Source organism: Falco peregrinus, chromosome 7 (assembly GCF_023634155.1).
Source record: "Falco peregrinus isolate bFalPer1 chromosome 7, bFalPer1.pri, whole genome shotgun sequence".
Lineage (NCBI taxonomy): Eukaryota > Metazoa > Chordata > Aves > Falconiformes > Falconidae > Falco > Falco peregrinus.
The window spans coordinates 17,629,928-17,657,401 of NC_073727.1; the positions used below are offsets into that span (position 1 = coordinate 17,629,928).

General features: G+C 60.4%; 2 protein-coding genes and 1 non-coding gene across 7 annotated transcripts; 2 read left to right on the forward strand and 1 right to left on the reverse strand.

The window, feature by feature from the left end:
• The first annotated feature begins 276 nt into the window (after positions 1–276).
• On the forward strand, positions 277–349 carry TRNAA-AGC (transfer RNA alanine (anticodon AGC)). Its single transcript has one exon. It is a non-coding gene; the product is annotated as a tRNA-Ala (tRNA).
• A 550-nt stretch (positions 350–899) lies between these two features.
• On the forward strand, positions 900–24,507 carry AGBL5 (AGBL carboxypeptidase 5). Of its 5 annotated transcripts, none has more exons than XM_055810881.1 (15): positions 903–1,512; positions 1,786–1,957; positions 3,207–3,373; positions 5,078–5,285; positions 7,299–7,477; positions 8,464–9,025; positions 9,825–9,994; positions 15,485–15,620; positions 16,286–16,476; positions 17,122–17,330; positions 22,704–22,819; positions 23,229–23,275; positions 23,532–23,689; positions 23,924–24,012; positions 24,166–24,507. In XM_055810881.1, exons 1-15 carry the CDS (start codon positions 1,313–1,315, stop codon positions 24,256–24,258), a joined length of 2,697 nt encoding a protein of 898 aa, XP_055666856.1. In that variant the 5' UTR covers positions 903–1,312; the 3' UTR covers positions 24,259–24,507. The 5 variants fall into 5 exon arrangements, with proteins under 5 accessions (XP_055666854.1, XP_055666856.1, XP_055666857.1 ...); XM_055810882.1 differs by having other exon boundaries at positions 24,181–24,507; XM_055810879.1 differs by having other exon boundaries at positions 900–1,512; positions 23,924–24,507.
• An 87-nt stretch (positions 24,508–24,594) lies between these two features.
• Positions 24,595–25,308, reverse strand: OST4 (oligosaccharyltransferase complex subunit 4, non-catalytic). The gene is made up of 2 exons (XM_055810884.1): positions 25,150–25,308; positions 24,595–24,883 (listed from the first exon to the last, which is right to left on the reverse strand). The coding sequence occupies exon 2, from the start codon at positions 24,880–24,882 to the stop codon at positions 24,769–24,771; it is 114 nt and encodes a 37-aa protein (XP_055666859.1). The 5' UTR covers position 24,883; positions 25,150–25,308; the 3' UTR covers positions 24,595–24,768.
• Between the last annotated feature and the right edge of the window lie 2,166 nt (positions 25,309–27,474).

Genomic DNA, 27,474 nt, shown 5'->3' on the forward strand with positions numbered 1-27,474 from the left:
TGCTTTGTCTTCCTTATTGGAGATGTCTGTGGAGTGGGGGGCTGTCCAGAACCCTGGCACAACCTGGGGGGGGGGGGGGGGCGTCGGGGGGGCAAGGGGGGCTCTGGTGGTGGGGAAGCACCCCAAATGCCAGAATTCCAGCCCCACATACCTGCCGGGGCTGTGCTGCCTGTGCAGTGGGCTCCGTATTCCGGGGTTGGCGCTGAGCAGCGGCGGCCCGTGGGGCGGGGCGGGGGGGTGTGTAGGGGGGCGGTGGCGGCAGCTGTGGTTGGTGGTGGGGGATTAGCTCAGATGGTAGAGCGCTCGCTTAGCATGCGAGAGGTAGCGGGATCGATACCCGCATCCTCCAGCTTCGCTGCCGCGCAAGGCGGGGAGCGGGTGGGCGGCCCCCCAGATTTCTTTATGGACGTGCGTGCTGGGGGGGTGCGCGGTTCTATGTATAACCATATGGTCTTATGGGCAGGTGTATATATGAGTGTGTGTACGTACACGTGATACTATGTACGTGTGTGTATGTAGAAGTGTGCACGTATTCTTATGTGCAGGTGCGCATATGCACGTGTATAGATGTATGTGCATGTATGTGCATATACACATGGATTATATATATACATGTGCATGTTTATATGATGTCTATGCACACGCATGTGCTTTGAGTGTGATATAGATGTGTGTGCAGACGTATGTATGCATGTGCTGCATGTTATGTGCAGTTGTGTATATATGCATGTAGGAGTGGGTGTGTGTATATGTTCTCATGCATGTGCAGGTCAGTGTGCATCTATGTACATACGTACTGCACATTCATGTGTTCTTATGTACATATGTGCATACATGTGTGAATGTGTATATGGAGATGTGTGTACGTGTGTGTGCATATACACGTGTTCCTATGCACGTGTGTGCATGCATGTATATATATAGGGGTGTGTGCACACACATGCACACACCTCTATACACACATATGTGTGCATGTGTTCTTATGCACGTGCAGGTAAGCGTGTGCTTACAGGCGTGCATGTATGTGTGCGCATGAACGTATGTGCATGTGCCGCTGCCCGTGTGCCTGTGTAGTATGTGTACAGTACGTCTGTGAGCGTGTGCGCACGGGGCGGGGCCAGCGAGGCAGGCGCGGCGGCGCGGCCCGCTGCCGAGGCGGTGTCCAACGGGCGGGGGCGTTGCTAGGGAGCGGCGGGCCAATAGGCGCGCGCGTTGCTGTTGCCGGGCGGCGCGGCGGACCGGGCCGAGGCGGGCCGGGCCGGGCCGGGCGGCGGAGCGGGGCGATGAGCGGTGCCGCGGCAGCCCGGCAGCCATGGAGATCCGCTGCGGGGGGCTGCTCTTCAGCTCCCGCTTCGACTCGGGCAACCTAGCGCACGTGGAGCAGGTGGAGCCGCCCGGGGCGGGGGGGCCCGGCCCCGCGGCCTGGGGCGCTGCCCTCCCCGCCGCCGACTACGAGTTCAACGTCTGGACGCGGCCCGACTGCGCCCAGACCGAGTATGAGAACGGTAACAGGTAATGGCACGGCGGGGCCGGCTGGGCGTCCCTTGGGGAAGGGGGTTGGCGGGGCTGGGGGGCTGTGGAGAGGGGCGTGGGTAGCTGGCGGGGTCAGGGGTGCCCTGGGTGGGGGGTTGCTTCAGGGGTCTGTACCCCGCACCGGGGATCTGACCGGCTCCTCGCGGGGTTGCGCTGGGGGGGATGGGGGTGGCCAGCTGGCGAGCTTGGGGGCTCCCGTGAGGGGGGACTAGTGGGCTCTGGGGCTGACCTGGGGCTGCTGTACCTCCCCAGGTCCTGGTTCTACTTCAGTGTGCGGGGGGGAGCTCCGGGGAAGCTAATCAAGCTGCACATCCTGAATATGAACAAGCAGAGCCGGCTGTACTCCCAGGGCATGTCCCCCTTCGTGCGGACCCTGCCCGTGCGGCCCCGCTGGGAGCGCATCCGCGAGCGGCCCAGCTTCGAGGTACGGGTGCTGAGGCTGGGGGCTTATGCTGGGGGGGCCCTTGGCTCAGCTGCCGTAACAGGCAGGGGGAGAGAGCCCTCGTGTTCAGAGTGGGGGGCAGCTCCAGGGACACAAACGCTCGCTGTGCCAGGGTGACCTCCAGCCTTCTGTGGCAGAGTGGAGCAGGCGAGCTGTTGGCTTTTACTTCAGCAGCCCCAAGAGGTGGGGGGGCGGGCAGTGATAAAACCCCTTCCCAGGGCCAGCTCGGGCCAGGGCGCAGGCTCTCCCTGGGCGATTTCCCTGTTGTGTGACTGGGGGGACCACAGAACTGCTCTCAAAGCATGCCTGGCGCTTCCCTTCCCATTCATTGCTTGTCAAAGTGGCTGGGAAACGGTTCTTTGTGGCGAGCTGTACGATGTTAAGAGTGCCAACGGCCTGCGAGGGGAATGATGTGGGGCAGAGAGCTGTGGGGTGAGAACCTGAGGAACCAAAGTCAGCAGGAGCAGCTGTGGTAGCAGGTTGATTATCACAGCCCTGTTAAGCTGTTTGGGTCTCAAACAGGAGTTTGCTGTTCCTGGTATTTTCTATCTTTGGTCTGGTAGGAGCTGCTTGTGTGTGCTCTGGGTCATCTTTGCTCCGTGTGTGCTGCTGTAGGGAGTCAGCAACACCCCAGCATGCCCCCTTCTTCTGCCCCACAGAACAGGAGCTAGAGAGAATCTGTGATTCCCTGACACAGGACAAGATGATGCTTGATTTGGCCTGTGCCAGCACCAGGGAGAGATACAACATACAGCTGAGCTTTGCAGCGCTTGTTAAATTTGCAACGTGTGCCAAAATAGAGTAGTTATTGCTCAGTCTCTGAGTGCTGGCTGGTGGGCATGAGGACAAGAAGGAACCCCCTGTGTTTCCCAGAGAGCTCTGCCTTAGAGCCAGGCGTACGGCAAGGCTTTGGTGTCCCTCCAGGGACCCAAGTGCTGGGCAGTGGGGCGAGCAGGGAACCAAAGGCTTTATAGGAAACAGTCTGGTATTTGAGGGATCTGAGCAAAGCGGGCTGTAATCTGCTGGCAGCATAGCTTTGATTCTGGTGCAGTTAGAGAAGGGTGAGCGGCTGCAGGCACCACCTGATGCACAAAGGAACCTGCACAGTGATGCTGGAGCAGAAGCATGGGGGCCTGCGGTGGCCTGTGCCTGGGACGCGGCTCTGTACAGCCTTGGCTGGTGGCTCCTGGGGCCGTGCCTTTGCTCAGTCTCTGCTTTGTGTCTGTCCCAGATGGTGGAGACGCAGTTTGTGCTGTCCTTCGTGCACCGCTTCCTGGAGCACCGCGGTGCCACCACCTACTTTGCCTTCTGCTACCCCTTCTCCTACACGGAGTGCCAGGAGATGCTGGCTCAGCTGGATGGCCGCTTCCAGGAGTGCAGGCACATGTCTCCAAGCAGGTGCGCACCCATTCCTGGCCCTTGCCTGCTTGGCTTTCCCCTGCCATGGAAGCACAGTGTTGTCCAGCTCTGGCTGCAGTGGGGTGGAGTGCGGAGGGGGGTCTTGGTGCCCCTCGTTCCTCTGATGCTTGCTCTTCTGGGCCACAGCTCTGCGTGAGCAGCTGCAGCATCTCCCCCTGAACTTGCAGTTCTGAGGGGCTTCCAGAGGGTCCTTCACTGCTTCAGGCTGGACGCTCCTGGCATTCCCAAGAGCAGGTTCCCATCAGGCAGAAGAGGCTGAGGAGGGGCTGTAACAGAGCTGCAGCTCTCTGTTTGAGGAGAGGGGGTTCTTGGAGGCCAAGACCTTGTTTGCTTTTCCCCTCCTGTCTGTGGGAAGGTCTAGGCATCTCTCTCCCACCACTCCCTTCCTCTACAACTGCTGTCACAGAGAGAGATTTCACTGCCAAGAGCCAGCCTTAGCACCAGGTTCTTTGTGGAATCATGCTAAGAAGCTCTTCTGATCTCAAGAATTTCTTCGCTGAAGGCAGAGGAGAGCTTAACACCAGGGTGAAGGGGAGGAGTACAGAGTCAGTCTCCAGCTGTCCCTGCAGATAACTGTCCTGCAGCCCCTCCTGCCCCCAGAAGCTTCCTGGGCCATGGGGCTGGCACCATAAATACCTTTTCTTAGACAAAGGGCGAGCAGCAGTTTATTGAAAGGAGTTTGTTCTTAAATTTTCATGTGATGGAGAACTATGAGAATTTCAAAACCTGACAGTCGGACAGCAGGAGTCCGACAGTGGGTCAAACTCAACTACTGACACGAGGCCCCTGAACCCCTCGGGATCACAACAGGGCTGGGTGGTCCTGACCAAACCCTTCTGCTGGAAGCCCTGGCCCCCTTGGCACAGCCTGCGCTGTGCAGGTGGGTCATGCTCTTCTCTGTGCAGCTGTTGCATTGAACCCCCTGAGTCCGAGCCTGAAGACCAGTCCTGTGGCAGCACCTGGCTGGTGCTCAGGCTGTTGGCGACCCTGTGCACGCCTCACCATGGCGTGCTGCCTTGGCTGCGGTGGGCTCCCGAAAGCCAGGCGGCTGCTGCCCCCTCTGCTCACCCTGGCAGATGCCCTCAGAGGCCAGTTCCTTCTGTCAGTCAGGGTTTAGTTCCCCACCTGACTGGTCTCGTGATGCTACGGCAGGACAACTGGACTGCCTGACAGCCACAGGCACCTCCACTGGGTCTGGCTGAGGAGCCACTTGCCCACCGTTCCCCACAGCTGGGGGGCTGGGCAGCATGACCCCAAGCCCTGAGCCACTGCTTTTCCCTCTGAAGGAGTTGCTGCTCCTGAGCACTTGTGTTCCTGGTGGACTCTAAGGGGAGTGGAGAGCTCAGCTGTGGGTGCCTGCTGACAGCCAGAGAGGGTTTGGTGGTTCAGGCTAGGGGCATGGAACTGCTGGGGAGCAGAGTGAGCAGGGACATGGTCCTGGATGAGTGGCTGGAGGCAGAGCTCAGGGCTGGGGGTGTGGAGAGTGTCCCCTGCCCAGCCAGGAGTCCCCCTCGCTCCTTAAGGGCATCTCCAGCAGCTTCCCCAGGGTGAGGCTTGCCACCCTGTCCCCTCAGTCCTCAGCCCAGCAGCACGCTCAGCTGGGGTGGCAGCTGCCACAGCCAAGCCACTTTCTCCCCTGGGAGGGAAAGCTCTGACCCATGTGTTGCCAGCTGACTGAAGCAGGCCAGCTGGGCCTCTTCCCTTATTTTGCAGCCCCCTCGACTCTGTCTATTACCACCGGGAGCTGCTCTGCCACTCCCTGGACAAGCTGCGAGTGGACCTGCTCACTGTCACCTCTTGCCATGGCATGCTGGAGAAGCGGGAGCCTCGGCTGGACAAGCTCTTCCCAGACACCACCACTCCCCGGCCGCGCTGCTTTGCAGGGAAAAGGGTGAGCTGCTGCTCCAGCTTTGGGGCCGCGTTGGGGACAGCCAGCATGGCCAGCAGGCTGTGTGATGGCCAGTGTGGGGCCTGTCGTGGTTTAACCCTGGCCAGCAACCAAGCACCACGCAGCCACTCGCTCACTCCCCCTCACCCAGAGGGATGGGGAGGAGGATCAGAAGGGAATATAAAACTCAGGGGTGGAGATGATAACAATTTAATAGGTAAAGCAAAAGCTGCGCACACAAGCAAAGCAAAACAGGGAATTCATTCCCCACTTCCCACGGGCAGGCAGCTGTTCGGCTGTCACAGCACTCTTGAAACTAGCCAGCTGCAACAAGGTCTTTTACTATCTTATACCAGCATACTCATCATGCCAGTCCCTCTGCTGCCTTCTCCTAGTCTCTCCTCATCCAGGGCCCTTGCCCTCTCTATTCTCTCTGCTTCTTCCTCCTCTCTCTTCATTGGCTGCTCAACCCCTTAACAGAACCAGCCACAGCTGCACCTTGTCTACACCAGCCGACCCACCGCCCCTGAAGCCAGCCCACAGCTGTATGTTATCAATGTCAATTAACCCAGCTTCATTCCTCTGCATTCAGTCATCCCCAGGGAAGCAGGGCTCCATCACGCGTTAATGGTTACTTGGGAAGACAAGCGCCATAATGCCAAACGTCCCCCCCTTCCTTCTTCCCCCAGTTTATATACCCAGCATGATGTCATATGGTATGGAATACCTCTTTGACTAGCTTGGGTCACCTGTCCTGGCTGTGTCCCCTCCCAGTTTCCCCTGCCCCTCCAGCCCTCTCACTGGCAGGGCCCAAGGAACCAAACAGTTTAGTAGAAACATCACCCAGCAACAACTAAAACCATCAGTGTGCTATCAACATTGTTCTTACACCAAATGCAAAACACAGTGCTGCACCAGCTACTAAGAAGAAAATTAACTCTATCCCAGCTGAAACCAGGACAGGGCCTTGCTGCCACCCTTGCGTATCTGACTTGAAAGGCGGCATGTCCTGAAAGGCTGGAGTTTTGGATGGAGAGCAGAGTCTGTGAGGTCCTGCATCGAGGCATGGGAATTGCCAGGACCCTTAGTGCACCCACATCATTTTGGCACGGTGAAATTCCAGAATCACACAGAATCACGGAATGGTCAGGGTTGGAAGAGATCTCTGGAGATCATCCGGTCCAACCCCCTGCTAAATCAGGCTCTTGTAGAACAGGCTGCACAGGGTTGCGGCCAGGCAGGTCATGAATGTTCCCAGAGATGGAGACTGCTCAGCCTCTCTGGGCAGCCTGTCCCCGTGCTCCGTCACCCTCAAGGGAAAGAAGTTTTTCCTCATAAAATGCCCTCTGGTAGCAGCCCATACACATTTCCTAGGACTTTTTTTTTCCTCTCTTCCTTTGAGTGCCATTTCTCTGTTAAGCTGTGAAGAAAGTGGTGAAAATGCTGTATTTGGGGTGTCAGCCCTTACTGCAGTAGGTGGGCCCTGCCTGCTAGGGCTGGGGGTGGGCAGGGAGCTCCATCTGGCTGCACAGAGCTGGGGTGGGCAGAGCCAGGAGGCTGCACCTGCATCTCTTGCTGAGAAGTTCCTACCCAGAGAAGGCCTGTTCAGGAGGTGCTTTGTGTTGTTGCAGTCAGGCTCATTCCCCATTCTGTGGGATCACTTGGGGCTTTTCCCTGGGGCCCTTCTAAGGCTCTGCTGCTCTGCCGCCTGTGCTCTGGTTTCTCATGGTAGCAGGCTGTGGGGCTTTTGTCCCTTTAGTCCCATGCAGGGATACACAACCTTATTCTAAGCAAGACCTAGGAGAGGTTCTGGGCAAAGAAGCCACCGAAACCTGTTGTGTTATCACGCCCAATACCTACTTCTCTGCTCTGCGTAAAGGCCTTGGCTGCATCTCAGGCAGCACAGTGCCTGGCTGTGCTGGAGAGGGGGAGCCCCAGGGAGCGTTTGGCCCCTCAACTAAAGCCATCGCATCCTGGGGCCCGCAGGACCCATCACCCTTGTCTGTTTGCCCCCAGGTGTTTTTCCTGAGCAGCAGAGTCCACCCAGGAGAAACACCCTCCAGCTTCGTCTTCAATGGCTTCCTGGACTTCATCCTGCGGGAGGAGGACCCCCGTGCCCAGATGCTGCGTCGGATGTTTGTCTTTAAGCTCATTCCCATGTTGAATCCTGACGGGGTGGTGCGAGGCCACTATCGGTGAGTAGGCACAGGCTGTGGCTGCAGCTCTGTGGGGGTCTGACTCAGGCTGTTCTTTCCTGGTTTGGAGCCTGCTGCGCCTTTCGTAGTGGCTGGGAAGAACAGGTCCCCACCCCTGTCATCTCTGACAAGGGCTTGTGGCTGCTGTTGCCTGCATAGGTCATCTCCTAGATCAGGGCTTTCTCGCTTGGGTGAGCAATGCTGCCCTGTGCCTTTGAGGCACTTGGGACGCCATCCTGTCCTTGCTTTCCCTGGCGTGTCGGAGCTGGACCAGCTTCAGGGAGGAGGGAGAAAGGGAGAGAGAGGTTACTTGGGGCTCTTTCTCACTAAGGTGACTGCCACTCCAGGAGAGAGGTTCTCAGCTGCTCTGCAGCAGAGTCTCTCCCTATCTGGTCCTGAGGGGATGATTTGGCCAATTGTACTCCAGGATGGAGCCCAAAGCCCTGGCCATTAGGGGGCGAGGTCAGATGTGCCATTGCAGAATGGATGGGGCTATGATCAGGGTTATGAAGATGCTGAGGGGCTGGAGCATCTCCCTTGTTGAGGAAAGGCTGCGGGAGCTGGGGCTGTTCAGCCTGGGCAGGAGAAGGCTGAGAGGGGACCTGAGCGATGCACACAGGTACCTTAAGGGCCAGTGTCAGGGGGCCGGGGCCGGGCTCTTGTCAGCGGTGCCCAGCGACAGGACAAGGGGCAACGGGCACAAACTGCAGCACAGGGAGCTCCGTGGGGAGAGCAGGAAAAACTTCTTTCCCTTGAGGGTGCCGGAGCACGGGGACAGGCTGCCCAGAGAGGCTGTGCAGTCTCCTTCTCTGGGGACATTCAGAGCCCGCCTGGCGGCGGCCCTGCGCAGCTGCTGTAGGAGAGCCTGCTTGAGCAGGGGGTGGGCTGGGTGGTCCCAGGGGTCCCTGCCCAGCCTGACTGCTCTGTGATGCCGTGATTGTGTGATGACATCTGTAAAGGACCTCACATCTCTGCTCTCTCTGCAGAACTGACTCCCGTGGGGTAAACCTGAACCGCCAGTATCTTAACCCCGATGCTGAGCTGCATCCTGCAGTGTATGGGGCCAAAGCTGTCCTCCTCTACCACCATGTTCACAGCCGCGTCCTGCCGGGCTCTCCCGACTGGAGAACATATGTCTCCCCACTCAGCACCAGCTCACTAAGCACAAAATCTTCCAACCATTCCATCTGCAGCAGCACCTCGTCCCCAGAGGCAGCCCTGTTGGAGCTGGAGAAAGCAAATAACCTCCACAACTCACCCAGCACCTGGCGTGCCAGCACCTACTTCAGCCCTTCTCAGGAATCCCAGCTCTCAGGAGCACCTGCCATCGAGCTGGGCAGAAAGGACCAAGCTGTCTGGATCCTCCCTTCAAGCCACACCACGGAGCACTGTGAGGAGGAAGGCAGGAAGCCTCCACCGCCAGCACCTCTCCCTGAAACCATCCTGCCCCAGGACAGTGGGCTGGCCTACTATGTCGATCTCCATGGGCATGCCTCCAAGCGCGGCTGCTTCATGTACGGCAACAGTTTCAGTGACGAAAATGATCAGGTGAGGGCAAGAGGGAGGAGTACAGACGTGCTGGAGGAGGCTGGGACCCTCTCTGCTCTGCCCCCTCCCTAGGATCCCAAGTACTCCCTCCCACTGCTGGGAGAGGAGTGGGGAGGTCCCTGTCACACCACAGAGTTGGGACAGGACTAGTGCCCAGGGAGAGGGTGCTGGGCTGGCTGCCCTCCCTGCCTTCAGTGCTTGGTGGGGTTTGCGCTCTCTTCTCCCTCGCCCTTATTCTCTTCTCCCTCGCCCTTATTCTCTTCTCCCTCGCCCTTATTCTCTTCTCCCTCGCCCTTCTTCTCTTCTCCCTCGCCCTTCTTCTCTTCTCCCTCGCCCTTCTTCTCTTCTCCCTCGCCCTTCTTCTCTTCTCCCTCGCCCTTCTTCTCTTCTCCCTCGCCCTTCTTCCAGGCCTGTGACTGAGGCAGCAGCAGGTCTCAGCTTTTCCCTGGGAGCTGGCATGGCCTGGACAGAAAAGCTGCTCCTTCTGCTCCTAAGGAATGACAGAGTGGGGAAGAGCTGTGCCACTGGGCTCCCTCCTCTCTGCATCTATGAGCAGGCTGTGGGGAGAGCCCGGTTGCTGCCTCTCCCTGCTGAAGATGGGCAGGGGGCAGGTAGGAGTGGGTGGGCAGCATTCCCCAGGCAGGGCTGGTGCTTACAAGATGCTGGAATTGGGCTGAGGGAGTGCAGCCAGCACCCCAGTGCATCCCAGAGCTTGGCACTGGTAGTGCTGGGGCAGGATGAACACCCAAGGGGTCACCCAAAGTCACCCATGTTCCTTGCTGTGTGCTGTACTTCACAGGTGGAGAACATGCTGTTCCCCAAACTCATCTCCTTGAACTCACCTCACTTTGACTTCACGGGCTGTAACTTCTCAGAGAAGAACATGTATGCCAAAGACAAGCGGGATGGGCAGTCAAAGGAGGGCAGTGGGCGAGTGGCCATATACAAAGCCTTGGGGATCATCCACAGGTAGGAAAACCTCCACTCAGTTGCTGCACATTGTGCCAGCTGCTCTGGCCCAGCTCCTCTCTGTCCTGGAAGGGGGTGGGTGGTCTTGCTGGACACAGGATGATAAGGGAAGCTGCAACCACCTCTGTCAGGGCAGCTGTGTCCTGCGCAGCTCTCTGGTGGGATTGGGACTGGCCAGGAAGAGTGCTTGGTGTAGGCAGGGGCCAGAACCAGCTGTGCCAGGGACTGCCACGTTCCTGCTTCATAGCCTGGCTCCTTTTCCTCTTGTACATCCTGCCCTGTCATGCCTCCTGTAGCTGCTCTGGCTTCTTGTCCTCACTGTTGTAGAGCTGCTTGTGCACGGCTTTCCAGAAGGAATTCTCTTTCCCAGATGTTTATATTTGTATTGAGCTGTAATTAAAACCTGTTTAGTTGTAATGGGATCAGCTTCCCCAGACCTCCTGTGTGAGACTGCCGTGCAAGATTCCAGCCTCAACCAATCTGTTATTCTGTGAGTGAAGGATATTTGTGGGATCTGTAGCAGCCACACTGCTCTTTCCAACAAGAGGCAGGATATTTTTGGCCTGTTTCTGTTGTGGTTGCTGGGAACATAAAAACGGCTGAAGCAATCAGACTGACAGCCCGTCTTACCCTCTTCGGCCCCGGTGGGGGCCAGTCACAGATGCTGAGGGAAGAGTACAGGAAGAGAAGTGTGTAATGCTTCTTTAGTAGGTGCTGTGTTCCCCAGGAATCTGTGGTTTGAGGAAACGTGGAAGTGCTGTCCAGCTTCTCACCAGCCCTGGACTCCCCCCAGAAACCTCTGCACCCCTTCTGTGAACAGCTGCTCTCTGTGGGAGCAGTTTCATTGCTGGCTTAGGCTGGCGTAGGACCAGCCTGGCTCCATCAGCTCCTTTCTTTCCCCCGTTGCCTCAGCACTTGCAGTGCGCTCTGCTGCTTCTCCGTGCCTGGCCGCAGGGTGGGTCAGGGAGCGTGCTGATCCAGCTAAAACCAACCCTGCAATAACAAATACACTGGGTTTTTAGGCTCCGGTTGCTGGTGTAGGTAGCTCTGCAGCCATTTGCTGTGGCTGGCGGGGAACAGCCCATGGTTAATCCAACAGCAGCACCCAGCTGTTGGGAGCACTGTCTGTGCCCATGCTGGGCGATGCTGTGCAGGCATGTCGAACAGACAGGGAGGGAGATGCTTGGGTTTCCTGCTGGACTAGCAGGCTGAATTGTCTCTGATCGGTTGGACAGAAGCCAGCTGTCCTGGCTGACAGCTCCCAGTCACCCTCTCCTCCTTCATGCCTTCAGAAAGGTGCCCTGGGAGGGCTCACTTGGTGGTATCTTGGGAACTGAGGTGAGGCTGCCCAGTTGCTCAGTCCCTGGTTTGTCTTTTTTTGACAGCAGATTTGCATTTCTCCACCCATCAGGGATCCCTTGCACTCCTCAGCACCTTTCCAAGATGACGGAGAGGAACCTTACAAAGACCTCAGCACCCTTGGATGCCACCCCTCATGGCCTGTGGACTCATATGGGTCATGTTAATCAGGAGATCTCAGGCTCAATTATCCCCCATTTCTGGCAGTTTTCTTCCTGGAGCCCCAGCCTCAGGCAGAGCCATCCTCCCTCCCCACCTGTTGCTCCCTGCAGTGGAGCTCCGTTCCCTATGAGCCAGCTGATCTCCTGGTATATCTGCATCTCCCTGAGGACAGGGATGGATTGTGCCTGCCATTGGAGGATGCCATCCTCAAAAAGCTGCTGCTTTTCCTAAGTTTCTTTGTCCTTCAGAGCTGTCTGCAACAGGATCCCCCTTGCTGGTGCCCTGAATTAGCTGAAATTGCTCTTCTGGGGCCCAGGGTCTGTGCTGTGCTGCTCTCCTCCCCTCGGGATCACAAACTCCACTATGTCCCTGTCACTACAGAGAAGGCTGATGTCTATTATCACATCCCCAGTTAACAAGTTCCTCCCTGTCCATGATCCAGCTGTGCATCACCTCGGGTGGCCCATCCAGCACCTGTACACTCATATTGGGAAGTTATTCCTCAACACCCTCCAGAAATCTGGAGGACTCTGGACTTCCCAGGAAAAGAAGCAGTATTTAATGCATGTTTCTACTGAGGTTTTTTTTTCCTTATCACTGTAAAGCACAGGGGAATTTCTAGCAGCTGTCACATTGTGCAGCAGAGATGCACTGAGCGACCAGGTGCTGTTTGCAAGTATTCATCATGTATCTTAAAAACCATTAGTTTTTTTCCCACCTTGAGATCACTGAGGGTGGAGAAAGCTGAAGGCTTGGAATAAAGAACACAATAAGACAGCAAAAAGAGGAAATGGAAGAAGGGGAGACCCCACTTAGTGGCCTTGGGGTCAGTTTGCAAAATTCAGTGCCCTCTGGGACCCCCAGGTCTGTCCCAATGGAGCCACTCTCCCAGGCTGGTCCTTGGCTAGGGAGGATGCAAAGCTGGTGGGGATGCTCCAGAGGGACTTGCCGGGCTGGAGGAGGAGCAGGCAGGGACCTCCTTGTGCTTCCACAGGGAACGACAAAGTCTCCCTTAGCCTCGGAGCTGGCTGTTAAGTTGTCAAAGGCTGCCAAGGCAGTTACGTGCAATTTCTCCTTCATAAATCTGACCGTTCCCAGACACTTGTCCTTCCTGCATTTCCAGGATTATTTTCTCCATCACCTTCCCAGTGATCAAGGTGAGACTGACCAGCCTGTGGGTCCCTGGCTCCAAAGACAGGGGTGACATTTGCTTTCTCCCTGTCCTTGGGACCCTGCCTTAGTCAGCAGGATCTCTCACAGATCATCATCAGCAGCCTCACTGGGTTATCAGCTGGCTCTTCCAGCACCCATGAGAGCGTCTGGCTATGCCCTACCAAGCTGTGGTGTCTGGGCTGTGCCATTGCTCCCTGGGCTGCTCTTCCTCCCCTGCAGGGACATCTTCCTCACTCCACTTTCCTCTGGTCTCAGGGGCCAGGGACTGCTGAACACAGCTTGCCAGTGACGACCAAGGTGAAAAAGACATGGAGTACATCGGGCCCCGCTCCATTCAGCAGCTGGCTGTCATTCTCCGCAGCCTTCCTTCTGGTACTGATACACCTCAGGAAACCTTCTTGTAGCCCTTCTCATCCCTCAACAGATTCAGCTCTGAGTGGGCTTTGCCTTCCCCAGCCCCATCCCTGCCCATTCAGACAGCATCTCTGTGTCCCTCCCAGGTCACCTCTCCCTTCTTCCACTTCATGTGTCATTCCTTTCAATTTTTTTATCTTGGTCCAGCCTGGAGCTCCGTGTTCATCTGTGCAGGCCTCCTGCCACCTTTGCTTTACTTCCCATGTATGTGGGTTGACTGTTCTGCAGTTGGAGGAAAATGAATCTGCTCTCCTGGGCCCTTCTCACCAGGGCCCTGTCCCAGGGCACCCTTCCAAGCAGATCCCTGAAAAGGCAAAATCTGTTCTCCTGAAGTCCAGGGCTGTGATCCTGTTTATTGCATTGTTCCTTTCTCTCAGGCTGCTGAGCTCCACCATTGTGTGAGCACTGCAGTCAAGGCTGCCCCCGAGCAGTTCTTCTCTGTCAGTAACAAGGTCCAGCAGCATTCCCTCCTCAGCACCCGAATTGGAATAGCCCCGCAGGCAGGGCTGCTCCTGCAAGAGCACCCGCTGAGCTGGTGAGATGAGGCACCTCTTGACTGTGCTGTGACATCATAGGCGTGTGCTGAGTTTGTCGGGAGGTTGGTGTGTGCTTTCTGCTTTCTGGCTCCCACCCAGGGACTCGTAGGTCAGCCTCAGCCAACTGGCTGAGGTTAATTTTCTTTAGCTGTCCTGATGAAGTCCAACGTTTCAACTGGGTGTCTATGCGGGACCTGGCAGGTTTTTTTTAAAAAAAAATTGGTCATCATTGTTGTTTGTGGGCAAGTTGATGTCACTGCGGTGTGGTGGCTCCAAGGTACTGATCTTTTTGCCATTGTGGTTTAACTGGGCTCAGCCCCGCTCTGTCCCCACGAGATGAGGGGACATCAGGCCGCTCCCTGCGCGGCACCTTGCCCAGGCTGTCAGTCTGCCAGTTCCCCTTCCTTCCCTGCTCTGACTGCAGAGTGCCAGCGCCCAGCTGCTGGGGTGCAGAGCAGGCAAGGAGCGGCTGTGCTGGGCTGCAGGGTCCTGTGTCTCTGGAGAGGGGTGATCCCACCCCCCCTGCAACTGTGGTGAGCCCCCTGCCCCATAGTGATAGCCTGGGCTCCAGATGGCTGGGGAGGGGGTGATCCCCTCTGCCTTCTGGAGCCCACTAAGCTGCACTCAGCCGATCCCATGCTGCTGGTGGGGCTGCCACAGTGCCATGGTGGTTAGACCTGCAGGTGCCAGGAAAGCATCGGGACACCGGGGCAGAGGAGGGCCTTCCCCCAGCCCGATGCCCCCACAGCTGGGCTGTTTAATGCCTCCCTCACACTGATCTCCCTGCAAGGCTTCAGCTTTGCTAGTTTAGTTGCATTTCCTCAGTAAGAGTTCCCAGCTCCCCTTGCTCATTACCTGGCACTCCTGTTGTCAGTTTACAAACTATCAGGATACACATCCTGGCTGTACGTGTTTTTGCAAATGCCTCAGCTCCACGCGCTGGCTGCACAGCATGCCTGGGCCTTCCCCTTCCTCCTCTACTCCACCATGGCAGCATGCCCTGCTCACTGGTGCAGACCTTCGGTGTCACACAGCTCCATCCCAGGGACTTCTCAATGGGTTTTCCCTAGAAGCAGAGAGACAAGAAGATGGCTCTGCAGCTCTCTTGCCCTTTCCCTGAAGTTCTGCAGCCTGTGCCACATTGGTGGTCCAGTGTATCATCGCCAGGAAATTCGTACGGCATGAGGCTTTGCCCCTGGGGAATGGCGTGCCATCCATTCTCCTGAGCCCTTTGTAAATTTCTTGCCCTGTCCTTAGCGTGAACTCATCCCTGGTGAGTGCAAACCCTTTTAGGAAAAAAGCTTTTTTTTCCTAAAAAAAGAGAGAATATCTTTTGATAGTTGCTTCACCCTGAAAAGCAGCTAGGGTGCTCCTCATAGCTGTAGGTGCCTTGACAGTTGATTTAAGAGAAGAGGTAGCTATTCTGATGCTGTGGGAGCCCGGTGCTCAGTGATCACTGGCCGTTTCTGCTCTCCATATTCTCCGGGGCCGGTCCTTCCGTTGCATTGATTTTAGACTCCAGTTCATTAGGTTCCGCATCGCAGCTGCCTCTCCTGTCCTCAGTACACCTCTGGCTTCTTCCTGATGACCAACTGCTTCTGATTTTTACCTCCTTTATTCCTGCCTCAGCGGATGAGAAAACACACACGAAGCAGGTTGCAGCAAGAGCTGCAGCTCCATCGCAGGAGCTTCTCTCCAGACTCCCCCTGGGGCTGGGACAGGAGGGACACTGGCAGCTCCCTGTCGGGGTGACCCCAGCTCTATCTTCTAAGAGGCAGCAGCAGGGCTGCTGTGCTCAGGCAGGCGTGGATCCGTTGGGTAACGTGGGCTTCTTTGTGCTTCACAGCTACACACTGGAGTGCAACTACAACACGGGACGCTCAGTGAACAGCATCCCTGTGGCCTGCCATGACAACGGGCGGGCCAGCCCACCGCCCCCTCCCGCCTTCCCCTCCAAATACACTGTGGAGCTGTTTGAGCAGGTAAGGGATCCCTGGCAGCAGGGTGGCTGGGTGTGCGTGGCCCTGCCCTGCCCCATGCGCCCCAGGCATCACTTTTTGGCACCCAGGAAGAGACTTTCACATGCTCTCATTCCTCTGTGCTCACGTGTCCCTGTGAAAAGTGTGACTCCTCCACCAGTCTGTGGTGTGGGTTTGGAGAGCTGTGTGGTGAGAGACAGGGTGTTCTCAGTGCTGTAGCCTGCCTGTATGTCCCAACCTGTGGGGGCTGTCTGTGACTGTCCCTGCCTCTAACCCCAGCCCCAAAATTCTTTGCCCACTGGCTAGACTGGAGGCTTCTGCCCTCAGCCTTCAGTGCAGCCTGGGATTGTCCCTGCATATCTCAAATCACTGCCGAGGGGTGGGGGTCTCTGGTCCCTCCCTGCAGTGTGGGGCTGCCTGCTCATCTAGTGCCCACAGTGAGAAGTGGTGGGTCCCTGGGGCCGTGGGCACCTGGCTTGCTTCGCACTCAGAGGCTTCCTATGGGAACACTCTCCTTGGAGCCCACCATAATGGAGATGAAATGAGCCCTAGGGGGTTGTCTGTCATTTGGGGTTGAGGTTTCTTTTCTTTGTTTTTCTGCCTCAAGTCCCAGAGAGCTGCTGCTCTTTCTTGAGGCCTTTCTCACCAGTTGTCTCCTGCCCTGGCAGGTTGGGAGAGCCTTGGCCGTGGCAGCACTGGACATGGCAGAGTGCAATCCCTGGCCCCGGATCGTCCTGTCGGAACACAGCTGCCTCAGCAACCTGCGAGCCTGGATGCTGAAGCACGTGCGTGGCATGAAGGACGCAGGCGGGGGCCCGCATAGGAGAGGAGGTGCCAGGACCCCCCCCAGGAGCTCCACGTAAGGGCCCGCCGGGTTGAGTGTTCAAGAGCTGCAGGATAACGCCAATTAGAGATGATAAATGTACTCCAAGTGAGTTACCCTGCAGCTAACAAAGCTGAGGTTTATTTGCTTGCTTTCCCAGCTTGTCAGGGCCCGTGCTTGTCCCTGCAGCGCTTGCTTTGTGAACTGCAGGTGTAGGTACCCTCCACTCCGAGTCACTGGCAGGCAAGATGGGTGTGCAGCCACGCAGGGTGAACCTGTTTGGGATTCACCTGCCCCAGTAACCTGGGAAGCAATAATCTGCCGGCAAGAGAACCAGCCTCTCTTCTGCTTCCTCTCCTCTCTCCCCAGGCTGGTCCAGTGCTGGACTGGGATGGATTTGGGACTGTGGGGGAGGGAGCAGGAGCTCTGAAACAATGCTGCTGGGACAGCCACATCTGGCACGGGGGACTGGGCTCTGCAGCTGCTCAGGGACAGCCCTGGGGCTCTGACAGAGACAGTGTCTCAGCAGCAGCAGCCTGCTGCTGGGTGCCTGAGTTGGAGACAGTGAACCCACTCAGCAAGGCGTGGTGTGGAGATGGCTGGGAAGGACAGGGGGGTGGCAGAAGGGAGCCCCTTCCCCACCGAACCAGGCTGAGCTTCCTGTTTCTCATCCCCTTCCAGCGGGCTCCCCACCTCGGCCTCTGATAATGCCTTGTCCCGCATGAGGAGCTTCAGCAACGGCACCAGCGGGAGCGGCAGCAGCCAGCAGGACTCGCCGCAGATCAGAGCCTCCCCCAGTTTCACCTTCAGCTGCAGCAGGCCCTCAGCTCTGGCTGCTGCGAGCCAGAGTCCTCAGAAAGGCAGCACCAGAGCCCCGGCACCAGGCAGAGGTAAGCTGGGCTGGGGACCTCTCATGCACTTGATCCCGTACCTGTCGAGCTGCTGTGCAAAGCCACAGCCCTGAGGAGAGCTCTGTGTCAGCGTAACTGTGTTTTGATGTAATAAAAGTGGTTTTGCGTGGAAGAAGTGCATGTGAACCGCCACCCCATCCCCTTGGAAGGGTCCCGGATGCTGTGCTCAGCCCTGGGCTCTGTCCTGAGTGGCACGGCTCTGGCTGGGTCAGGACAGACACCACATGGTGAGACCTGTGGCTTCTCCAGCCTGTCTTCTGCAGGGCACAAAGCGGGCCCCAGCTGTGCTCCTGCCCAGTGGCTCTACAGCCCCTGGCTGGGCAAAAGCTGCCTACTGCTCCTCTTGCACCAAGCTTAGAGGGACTCTGTCTGCTGGGGGCTGCTAGGGGAGATTGCCCTTCAGCGCTGGCAGTGCAGGGGCCAAGGGGCTTCTGGAGAAGCCAGCATGGAAAATCCTCCACTTCCCTCAGCCTCAGCTGCTCCCAGAGCATTCCCAAGGCCTGCGGGGATACACCAAAGTGCCTTTTCTCTTCCCAGGCACCTGCTGAGCAGCAGTTGACCATGGCACATGACTCTGGTCATGGCGAGGCAGGCTGGCAGAGCTGTAATTAGTCACTGGGGACTTGGAACACGTGGCGAGTCCCGTCCAGTGGGGGCCAGCTTGCAGCACCAAGCTGCCAAACCACCTCTACAGCTGGGAGAAAGGCCCTGGCTTACCACCCTGCCGCCAGCGCCTGGTGAGCCCTGCGGCTGCACCGTGCTCTAGCAGCAGGGGCTGCCAAAACAAGTCAAGGTGCTCGCTGTGGCCTCCCTGCCCCAGCTCCCTTGCCATGGGGCAGGGGACTCAGTGCCACTGCAGGCCATGGCAGGGCAGGCAGTGCTGATCCAAGGCCCTTGGGGGTTCGGTGCTGCACCCAGCTGGCCAATGGTGGGGGAACCCAGTGTCCCGTGCTGCTCTGTAGGCTGGTCCCACAGGACCTCAGCTAAGGAAATGGGGCTTGACTGGGAGCCCCAGTCTGCTGTGGGGCTGCAGGCCCCCATGAGCACCGTGCTCTGAAGTATCCCAGTGCCCTGAGTTGGGAGGTGTGTGAGCAAGGGTCCATTTTGGGGGCGGAGGGGGCTGCCTGTGTGACTCTGCGTGCGAGACTGAAGCTGTCGTTGTGTCAAGGCTGTGTGTACTGGTGTTGCTCTCAGGAGAGACTGCCGTATTTCCGACTGTTGGCTTCTTTCTCACACAGTGTACCGCCTGTGTTTCTTGCGTTGCTTCATCCTCCGTGTTTGCTTTCTAGCACTTTGTAGTGACTGTTTCTCATCTGCCATGAGAACATGGTGGGGAGGAAATAAAAGGTTTATGTTCTCATGGGCATGTTGTAACGTCTGTTCCTTCTGCCGTGCATGCTTGGCCCACCCTGGAGCCAGCAGGAGCAACCCCCTGGCCCGACCCCTGGCTGCCAGGGGGTTGGTGACAGTCGGCGCGTGAGCAGGAACAGACCTTGTGGGGCTGGAGGGGAAGAGCCTGTCTCGATAGGACAGATGGGTGTCGTTCTGCCTCCCTAGGCTGTGCTCTCCACTTGCTGGCTGCCAGTGTGGCAGGCAGCCGGGTGCTGTCTGCACGGCTTTCTCCGGCATGGGGAGCCGTGACTGGCAGAGCCGAATGCCTGGTGGGGCACTGGTGGAGCCCCAGCTGCCTGGCTCTTGGGGCTGGGACTTGGCTTGTCCTTCCCTGGCATCACCTGGCAGCTTGGCCTTCTGCATGACTGGTCTGGCTGGCACCCCCGGCACCCCTGGCCCTGGCTGCTGGCAGTTCTCCCTGCCACCTCAGCCAGCAGTGCCACAGCTCTCTGAGTGTGAGGGGTGCAGCAGCGCTGGCACTGCTGCATCTGCACAGGGAAACGTGGCCAGCAATGCTTTGACCCTGTGGCTTTGTTTCATGAGCCCCATGCTGCTGCCCTCCGGCCAGCTGTCCTATCCCAGGGTGGTGCCAGGATGCTATCATGGCCTCTTCCTTCCCCAGGCAGCCGGGAAGGAACTGGGAAGGCTCAGATCCTGCCTGCAGCTCTGGCTGCTGCCAGCCAGGCGTGCTGAGGTGGTGGTTAGATGGCACAGGATGAAGATACTGTGCCTCGGTCACATCCCATCCTTCCCTTTCCTGCATATGTGCTGCTGAGATCTTTGCGCACATGGAATGAGGGCCTGTCCCCACAGGTGAGAAGTGGGGGTAAGGACTAGTGCCTGGCTAGTTGCCCAGGGGCAACGGGATGGTCAGCTTACATGGAGGATGTCCTGTCCAGGACCTGCTGCGGCAGTGTCTCCCTCCCAGCTGCTTCCTCTGAGCCTTGCAGGAAGGGAGCCCTTTCCTGGTGGGCTCCAGCCACAGCCCTCCGGCATGGCGTGTGCCTGAGCTGGTTGATGGCGCCGGGCCCCCTGCCCTGTTGTCTCTCCCCTGTGCCAGCTGACAAGCCCTAGCTGTGGCAGGGACTGGTGTCCCCACAGAGGCAGTGGGGAGTTCACCCAGCCAGCTGCAGGGGTGCAGCCCTCGCTGGCAGAGCTGTGGGCACTGCCGGGCCAGGTCTTCTCTTGCAGCTGCTGTGTCTGAGGAGCAGCAGCACCCAAAAGGAAGCCAGGGAGGGGAAGGGCAGGTCTCTGTGTGAGCATGGGAGGAGAGGGCCCAGTCTATGCCTGTGCAGTGCTGCTGCAGGAGCCACTTTCCCAGAGGGCTGCTCCTTTGGTCTCCCCTCAACACACCGTGCTCCAAATCCTGCTCCTTTCCAAAGCTCCCACTCCAGCCTGCCCGTGCCAGCCGAGCCCCAGGGAGCCCAGCCCAGACCCATGCTCTGCCCATGGCCTCACAAGTGCCAGGGTGAGGCAGGGGTTTCTGCAGGACCCCCCAGTGACCCTCTTGTCAGTGGAGCCTTGGTTGCTGCTGGCCTTTGCTGGCTGGAGTTTGTCACTGAATTGAGCTGTTTTGTTTGTGATGAGTCCAAGGTTAAGAGTTGTCACTCCTTGGTACCACCCGCTGTTGCCTGTAAAGCCACCCCTCAGTGAGAGTGCTCCTGCACGCCGTGAACTGGCACCAGCTTTGCCGCAGTCTGGCTCCCATCTGCTCCTGCTCACAGGGTCTCGTTTGCTGTGGCGTCCACCGTTGTTCGTGGCTTGCTCAGGAGTTCTATGTGTTGTCCAATCCTCTGGGGATGCTGCCATGGTTTCACCACAGCGGGGTTGGGCGGAGAATGGAAAGGGTAAAAGTGAGAAACTCCTGGGCTGGGGTAAAAGTTTAATAGGTGAAGGAAAAGCTGTGCACACAAGCAAAGCCAGCTCGGGCCTTCCTTCACCGCTCCCCATTGCAGGTGTGCATTCAGCCATCCCCAGGAGAGCTGGCCTCCACCACACCTAACGGTGACTGGGGATGACAAACACCATCCCTCTAAATGTCCCCTTCCTCCTCCTTCCCAGCTGTTATTGCTGAGCATGATGTCCTGCGCTCTCAGATATCCCGTGGTCAGTGGAGTCATCTGTCCCAGCTGTGCTCCCTCCCAGCTCCTTGCCAGGTGAGGAGCAGAAGAGGCTTTGGCGCTGTGCAAGCACAGCTGAGCCACAGCTTAGCACCCCTGTGTTACCAACACATACGAAAATTAACTCTTTTTCCAGCCAAACCCAGCATGTGTTCGCACGCCTTGGCTCTGCTGGCACCCGTGCTCATGCACCTATGTGGCACCCTCGTCTGTGCGACACCCTCGCTGGCACACTGTGCCTTCCCCATCCCCCTCCTCAGCTGACATGGGATGAGCTCGTGTGTGCTGCCAGCTTGGCCAGGCAGTGTGTGAGTGCTCGTAGGGCTGGTCCCGTCCCAACGCCATCAGTGTGGCCAGCCATGCTGGGGACTCATGCCCAGCGTGCTGCCAGCCAGCCCCGGCCCGCAGGCTGTTCTCTCCAGGCACAGGGCTCCCCACTTGCCCTCCAGCTGCCTGAGGTTTCTCTTGCCCCATTTCGCTGGCCCTGCTGATGACAGGCAGCCCTTGGCGATGTTACTTCCCCAGCGTGGTGCTGCCCGTGGCCTTGCCACGGGCACAGCCCGGCCCAGCACCCAGCTGATTGTGGCAGATGCCAAACATTAGCCCCAGTGTTGCCCCACGAGGACGGTGCCTTGTGCCCAGCTGCCTGAGAGCCCCTGCTGCAGATCACCGGCTGCTGGGCCCAGCCCAGCTCTCCCAGTGCTGTGGGCAAGCAGGCTGGAAGTGTGGCTGGAGTCAGGGTAAATGACATCCAGCCACCACCTGCTCCCACCAGGTTTCTCCTCTGCCACCGTGAGGTGACAGCTGAGTTTTGCCACATCCCAGGCACCTTCCCTGGGCCTGGACAGTTATGTCCCACTCAGCCTCACATCTGCCGGTGGAACTGGGTCAGAGCCCATCACACCGGCAGGGCCAGGAGCATGAACTGGGACCAAGCCCCGGCACGCTGCCTTGCCGCAAGTGCAGTGCTGCGCTCCTGTCCCTGCCTGTCCCCTGCACCGCTGCTGAGCGCCAGCATGGGCGCAAAGCCCGGTCCTCAGCCACAGCCTCATCCTGCGGTGACTGAGCCTCGTGTCTGCTGCTGCTGCTTCTGGCTCCAGCTCTGGTTCCCACCAGCAGCCCTGGCCCCATGCTGAGCTGTTGAGTGCCTGTCACAGTCTGCCCGATGGCACTTCAGCAGCTGCCAAAACGGCTCCTCTTGCTTTTTGGCTCTGGGGCTGCGCCTCATGCCCATGCTATGGTGGAGGCCCCAGCCCTAGCGAGGCTGGCAGGCAGCTCCATCCCGACTCTCCTGGCTAAAAGAAAACAGCCACAGCCAAGCCCCGTGGCTCAGTGTGGGGCTGCTACAGCCGCAGGGAGCGGTGTTGCTGGACTCCCAGTACCAGCATACTGCTGCTGCCCCAGGCACACACCAGCCAGTACCTGGGTGGGTGTGGGGAGGCGTCGTGCCCCAATGGCCAGTGTGGCCAGGGGATCCTGGTTCCCCCTGCCAGAACTACAGTGGCTCGGTGGTGCTGCTGGCACGTGCGAGTGCCGCGTCTGGTGCCACGCTGGGCCCTGCACGTCCTGCCTGCACAGGGCCCATGGTCAGGGCAGTGCCACCACGTCAGCTGCACCTGCTGGGTGCCATGGCATAACTCCATGAGCGCTCTCTGCACCAGTACTGGAACTTCCTACCGCAGCAGCACTCCAGGCTTGGCCAGGCCATTGCAACTCACGCCACAGCAACTCTGTGAGCCCAGGGCAGGTGGCCAGTGCCCCCACTGCAGCTCATGGCTCTCCATTGCCAACCCTGGCACATCCCTGGTGCAGGCTGAGTTCTGTTTTGTTTGTCACACAGGGACCCTGCCAGCAGGCACCCAGGCAGCACCGAGCACCAGCAACAGCCACAGACCGCGGGAGGCCCAGCGTGGTGCAGGAGAGCAAGCGGCTGCCCATGGCACAGCACTGCTGCAGGTACCATGGGGCCTGGGGCAGGGAGGGCAGCTTGGGGGGAGTGGCAGGGCCCCATGGTCCCCAAGGAGGGGACTGTCCCATGGTGCTGCCAGTTTGGCCCAGGGGGATGTGGGGCTGAGGCATGCCAGGGAGCACATGGTGCCCAGGCTGTGCTGGGAGCTGTTGGACCCCTCTCCCAGCATGCGGGGCACTGCACGCCAACCACTCAGGCTGGCTGGGGGGCATCCTAAAGGCTCCGAGACCCCCTGAGTGTGGGGCCCTGCCAGGAGCTTCTGCCCCACGTGCATTTTCCCTGAGCCATGCAGACAGCCCAGGCAGCAGGGGTCAAGCTCCCAGCAGCCATGGAGGTCCTGCAAGATGATGACTAACACCCCTCTCAGGTGCCCACCGTCTTCTCCTCTCTCCACAGGTGCTCCCAAAGAAGCTGGATGCCAAGAGAGCCCTGGAGCAGCCCGGGTAGGTGCTGGCATCAGTCACAGTGGGGGGCCATCCCCCAGCATGGGGTCATTTCTCAGCCAGCCCAGAGTCTGTGTGGACACCGGGTTGGCAGGAGCCCCAGGCAAAGGCCCCACTGGGCAGCAGGGCTGGAGCTGCAGCAGGGTCCAGGCAGCAGCACCCCCAGCCCCGGTAGCATCCACCAGCCCTGGGGCCGCTGGCAGGAGCTGGAGAGCCCCCGGCTCCCACCTCAGGAGCGGCCTGTGGTTCTCTGCAGCCCGCGGGGACCCCCGCTGCGCCCCAGCAGGATCCCTGTGCGAAGGAAAGGGGCAGCGACCAGTCAGAGCCTGCCAGGACCCCTCACCAACAGTGCTGCAGCCCACCGGACCAGGAAGCCCAGCCATGGCAGGCCCCGGGCTGTGGAGACTCTGCCAGGTAGGGCACCGCACAGCCCTGGCATTGGCAGGGCCTGGCATGGGGCTGGGGGCTGCCCCTGCCCCTTGGCCTAGCTGGGAGCCGCAGTGCCTGTCCTGCAGCTGGCCCTGTCTGGGTGACCCCGACGTGCTGCAACAGGCCAAGGGGGCCAAAAGCCCCAACATGGGGGCTGTGGGGCAGCCTGGGGGATGCCTGTGCCTGGCTGGTAGCTGACACCTGTCTCTGTCCCCACAGGGCTCTGCCAGGAGGCCCCCACACCCCCCGGGGGGGTGCAGAGTGCCAAGGGACTCTTCCTGTGCAGGGGCAAGGGCCTGCACCCCCAGGTACAGCCCCACAGCATTGGGGGGCTGCGATGCGGGCAGGGGGACCCCAGCCCTTCTCTGCCCCATGCTGGCAGGGCCTGGGCAGGGGCCACAGCACTGGGGAGGGGGCTCTGGCCACTCTGCCCCACCCCAAGTGGCCTCTCTCCACCCCAGTCTCCCCCACCACAGCACCCAGCAGGCCCACCCGCAGGCCCCCCCTCGCTCAGTTCCTACCGGCAGCTCCTCTCCTTCTGCGCTGAGGCCTGACCGCAGCCACCAGCACCAGCCCTGTGACGCCAGCACCCCAGCGTGGGGCAGGGCTGGGGCACCCCCGCAGCCACTGTGGTCCCTGTCCAGACCAAAGCCGCACACTGCCGAGCCCGGGCTGCGGCACCACGGGGGACCCCGGGCCCACTCTGCCGCTCACCCCTGGACTCCAGGCACAGCCCAACACGGTGCCTACACCTGGCTGTGGCTGTCACCGCGCTCACCACACCGGCGGGGCAGAAGCACCCGCTCCCTGGTGACAGGGAACTCTCACCCCCGGGCAGCCCCGCTCCTCCCCGCGGGACCGGCGGAGGGACACGGCACGGGTGGGAGACATTTTTACATCACACGATTTTGTCTTGTATTATGGTGTTTCCGTTAAAACTTTGTTTGGAAGAAGCGCGGCCTCCTGCCTCTGTGCGGCACCATGGTGGGCACTGCAGCGTGACGGGCACCGGGCCAGGCTCTGCCCCGCCATGGCGCGGCGGGAGGGTGCCGGTGTGGGTCGCCTCACTCCTGCTTCTTGGGGTTGTTGACGGCGACGTAGTGGTAGAGGACGACGAGGAGGAAGAGCGAGACACCCAGCATGTTGGCAAAGATGGCGAGCTGCACGTCCGTGATCATCCTGCCGGAGGGACGCGCTGCCAGCCTGGTGGGGACCCCAGCGGGGACACCGGGACCCCCTCCCGGCCGGGACAGACCCCTTGGGCCGCGATCCCTCAGGACCTACTTCCGGCTGTGACAGACCCTCCGGGCCGGGACCCGCCCCCAATCCCCCTCCCGGCTGTGACAGCCCCACCCCCAACCCCGGGCCGGGATCCCCCAGTCCCCATCCCGGCCGAGACCCCTCCTGGCTGGGCCCACCCACACACCCCCGCCCCCCACGCTCACGCGCTGCCGGTGCCGCCGCCGCCACAGCCGCCACGTCTCCCTGCGCCGCGCGCGACTTCCGGCCGCTGTGCACGACGGGAAGGGCGGGGCCGAGCGGAGGGGGGTGACGTCACACCCGTCTCGGGTTCTGCGGTGACGTCACGGCCCGGTGCCGGCCACACCGTGACATCACGGCTGCCGGCCCCCGGCCAGGCGCCGGCCCCGGGGCTTTCTCACCCCGGCGCGCGGTGCCCCCCGCCCCGCAATGACGTCACAGCTCCTGGCCCAGGGCCGCTTTTACGTCATGGCCTGGCTCACACCCGAGCCCCACGGCAGGGGGCGGGGCTGTCGGGGTGGGGGTGGGGCTCTGCCCGCCCCGGGAAAAGAGCCGGTGTCCGCACCACCCCCCGCCCGGGACCTGCTGTCCAGCCCCCGCCGGCGGCCGCAGCCCGAAGCCGCCCGGGGGGGCGCGGTCCCGGGGAGCCCCAAGCGGCAGGCCCGGGCCCGGGCCCGGCTCCTTACAAGGCCGGGCCTCGGCGGGGGCGGGGGCGGGGCTAATTATAGCTGCTGGGAGGAGTACTGGGGGGTGCGGGGCTGGTAGGGTCCGGGATGGGCCGTAATGTGCCCCGCTGGGCTGAGCCGGGCGGGCGGGCCGGGCCAGGCCAGATTGCTGCTGCTGCAGGACGGCCCCAGCCCAGGGGCCAGCAGCGAGCCCTCCCTGGGGTCCCGCCCCGCGCCCCCGGCCGCGCCGGGCACAGAGGTCGGTCCCCCGGGGACGAGGCCCTCGGCTCCCCAGTGCCCCCCCGGCCCCTCCGGCCCCTCCTGCCTGAGCCGCGGGGCCCCGGCGCTGCCTGGCGTCCCTCGGGACACGGCACAGCCAGTGCCACCTCCTGCACGGGCCCGGGGCTGCCCGGCCCCCACAGCCTCCTCACAGCCCCCCGTAGCCCCCCCAGCCCCTGAGAGCGCAGAGGGGGCGGCGGCGGCCCCCCTGGGGTCAGTCGTGGCTGGGTGCCTGGCCCAGCACAGCCGCGGTCCCCGAGGCCCCATCCCCCACTCCCTCCCCTCCCCCGCCCAGCTGCCGGCAGCTGTTTGTGCTCAACGCGCCCTGGATGAGCCCCAGAGAGCGACGGGTTCCCGCAGTGCTGCGCCAGCCCGTGATGTCATCCAGGGCTGGGGCCAAGGTGTGATGTCACCGGGAGACTCTTACATCACCGCGTGATCTGGGGAAGCCGTGGTGTCACCACAGGCCTGGAGCAGTGGCAGGGTAGCCATGGTGTCACCACTTGGTCCCTGCTGGGTCCCCCTGCTCCTGCAACCCTGGTGAGCCCCCCGTACCCCCCAGTGCAGTGCCAATGGTGTCAGGGTGGGGCTGGAGCTGTGGGGCTGTGCCTGGCTCCACACCAGCACCTACTGTGGGGTGCTGGTGCTGCCATGGGGATGTGGCACTGGTGGAATGTCAGGGACATGGCTGGATCGGGCTATGGGCAGGGACACACTCTGGCTGCACCCACGCAGTGCTGGGGGCTGCCTCACCAGCAGCACCAGCTCGCCCCAGGGAGCCTCAAGCTGGGGAATGGTGGGTGCAGCCACTAGCTGGCCTGCGGCAGAGGGTGCACAGGGGTGACACATGCTGTGGGTGGATGAGGAGCAGGATGCTGTGCAAAGAACCAGGTGCCACACAAGACCATGGTGGTGCAAGGCATGGAGTGCCGTGCAAGGCCGTGGCAGTGGTGGTTGTGGGGTGCCATGTGAGGCCACGGCAGTGGCTGCAGAGGTGCCAGGTGTAGGGTGCCATGGGAGGCCACAGTGGTGCCAGGCATGGGGTGCCGTGCGCAGCCATGGTGGTACAAGATGCGGGGTGCCGCGCACAGCTGTAGCAATGCGAGGTGTGAGATGCCACACGAAGCCATGGCGGTGCAAGGCACGCAGTACCATGTGAGGCTGTGGCAGTACAAGGTGTGGGGTGCCATGCAAGGCAATGGCAGTGCAGGGCGTGGAGTGCTGTTCGAGGCTGTGGCAGTGCCAGGGGGCAGGGTGTTGTGCGAGGCCAGGGTGGTGCAAGGTGTGAGGTGCCACACGAGGCCATGGCAGTGCAGGGCACGGGGTGCCATGCGAGGCCACGGTGATGGCAGGGGGGGACCCGTCGCGGTAGCACCAGCCGTGCTGGCTGCCTGCAGCCCTGGCCCCCTGCCCGGCCTCTCTGGCTTCCCCCGTCCCTCCTTCCCGTCCTCGCTGGCGTCCCGGCCTAACGAGAAGCAGATGTGCGAGTGGCGGGGGCCGGCGGGGGCCGCGGTGCCCGGCGGAGGCCGGGGCGCGCCGGGGGCTGTGCGGGCCGGGGAGGGGGCC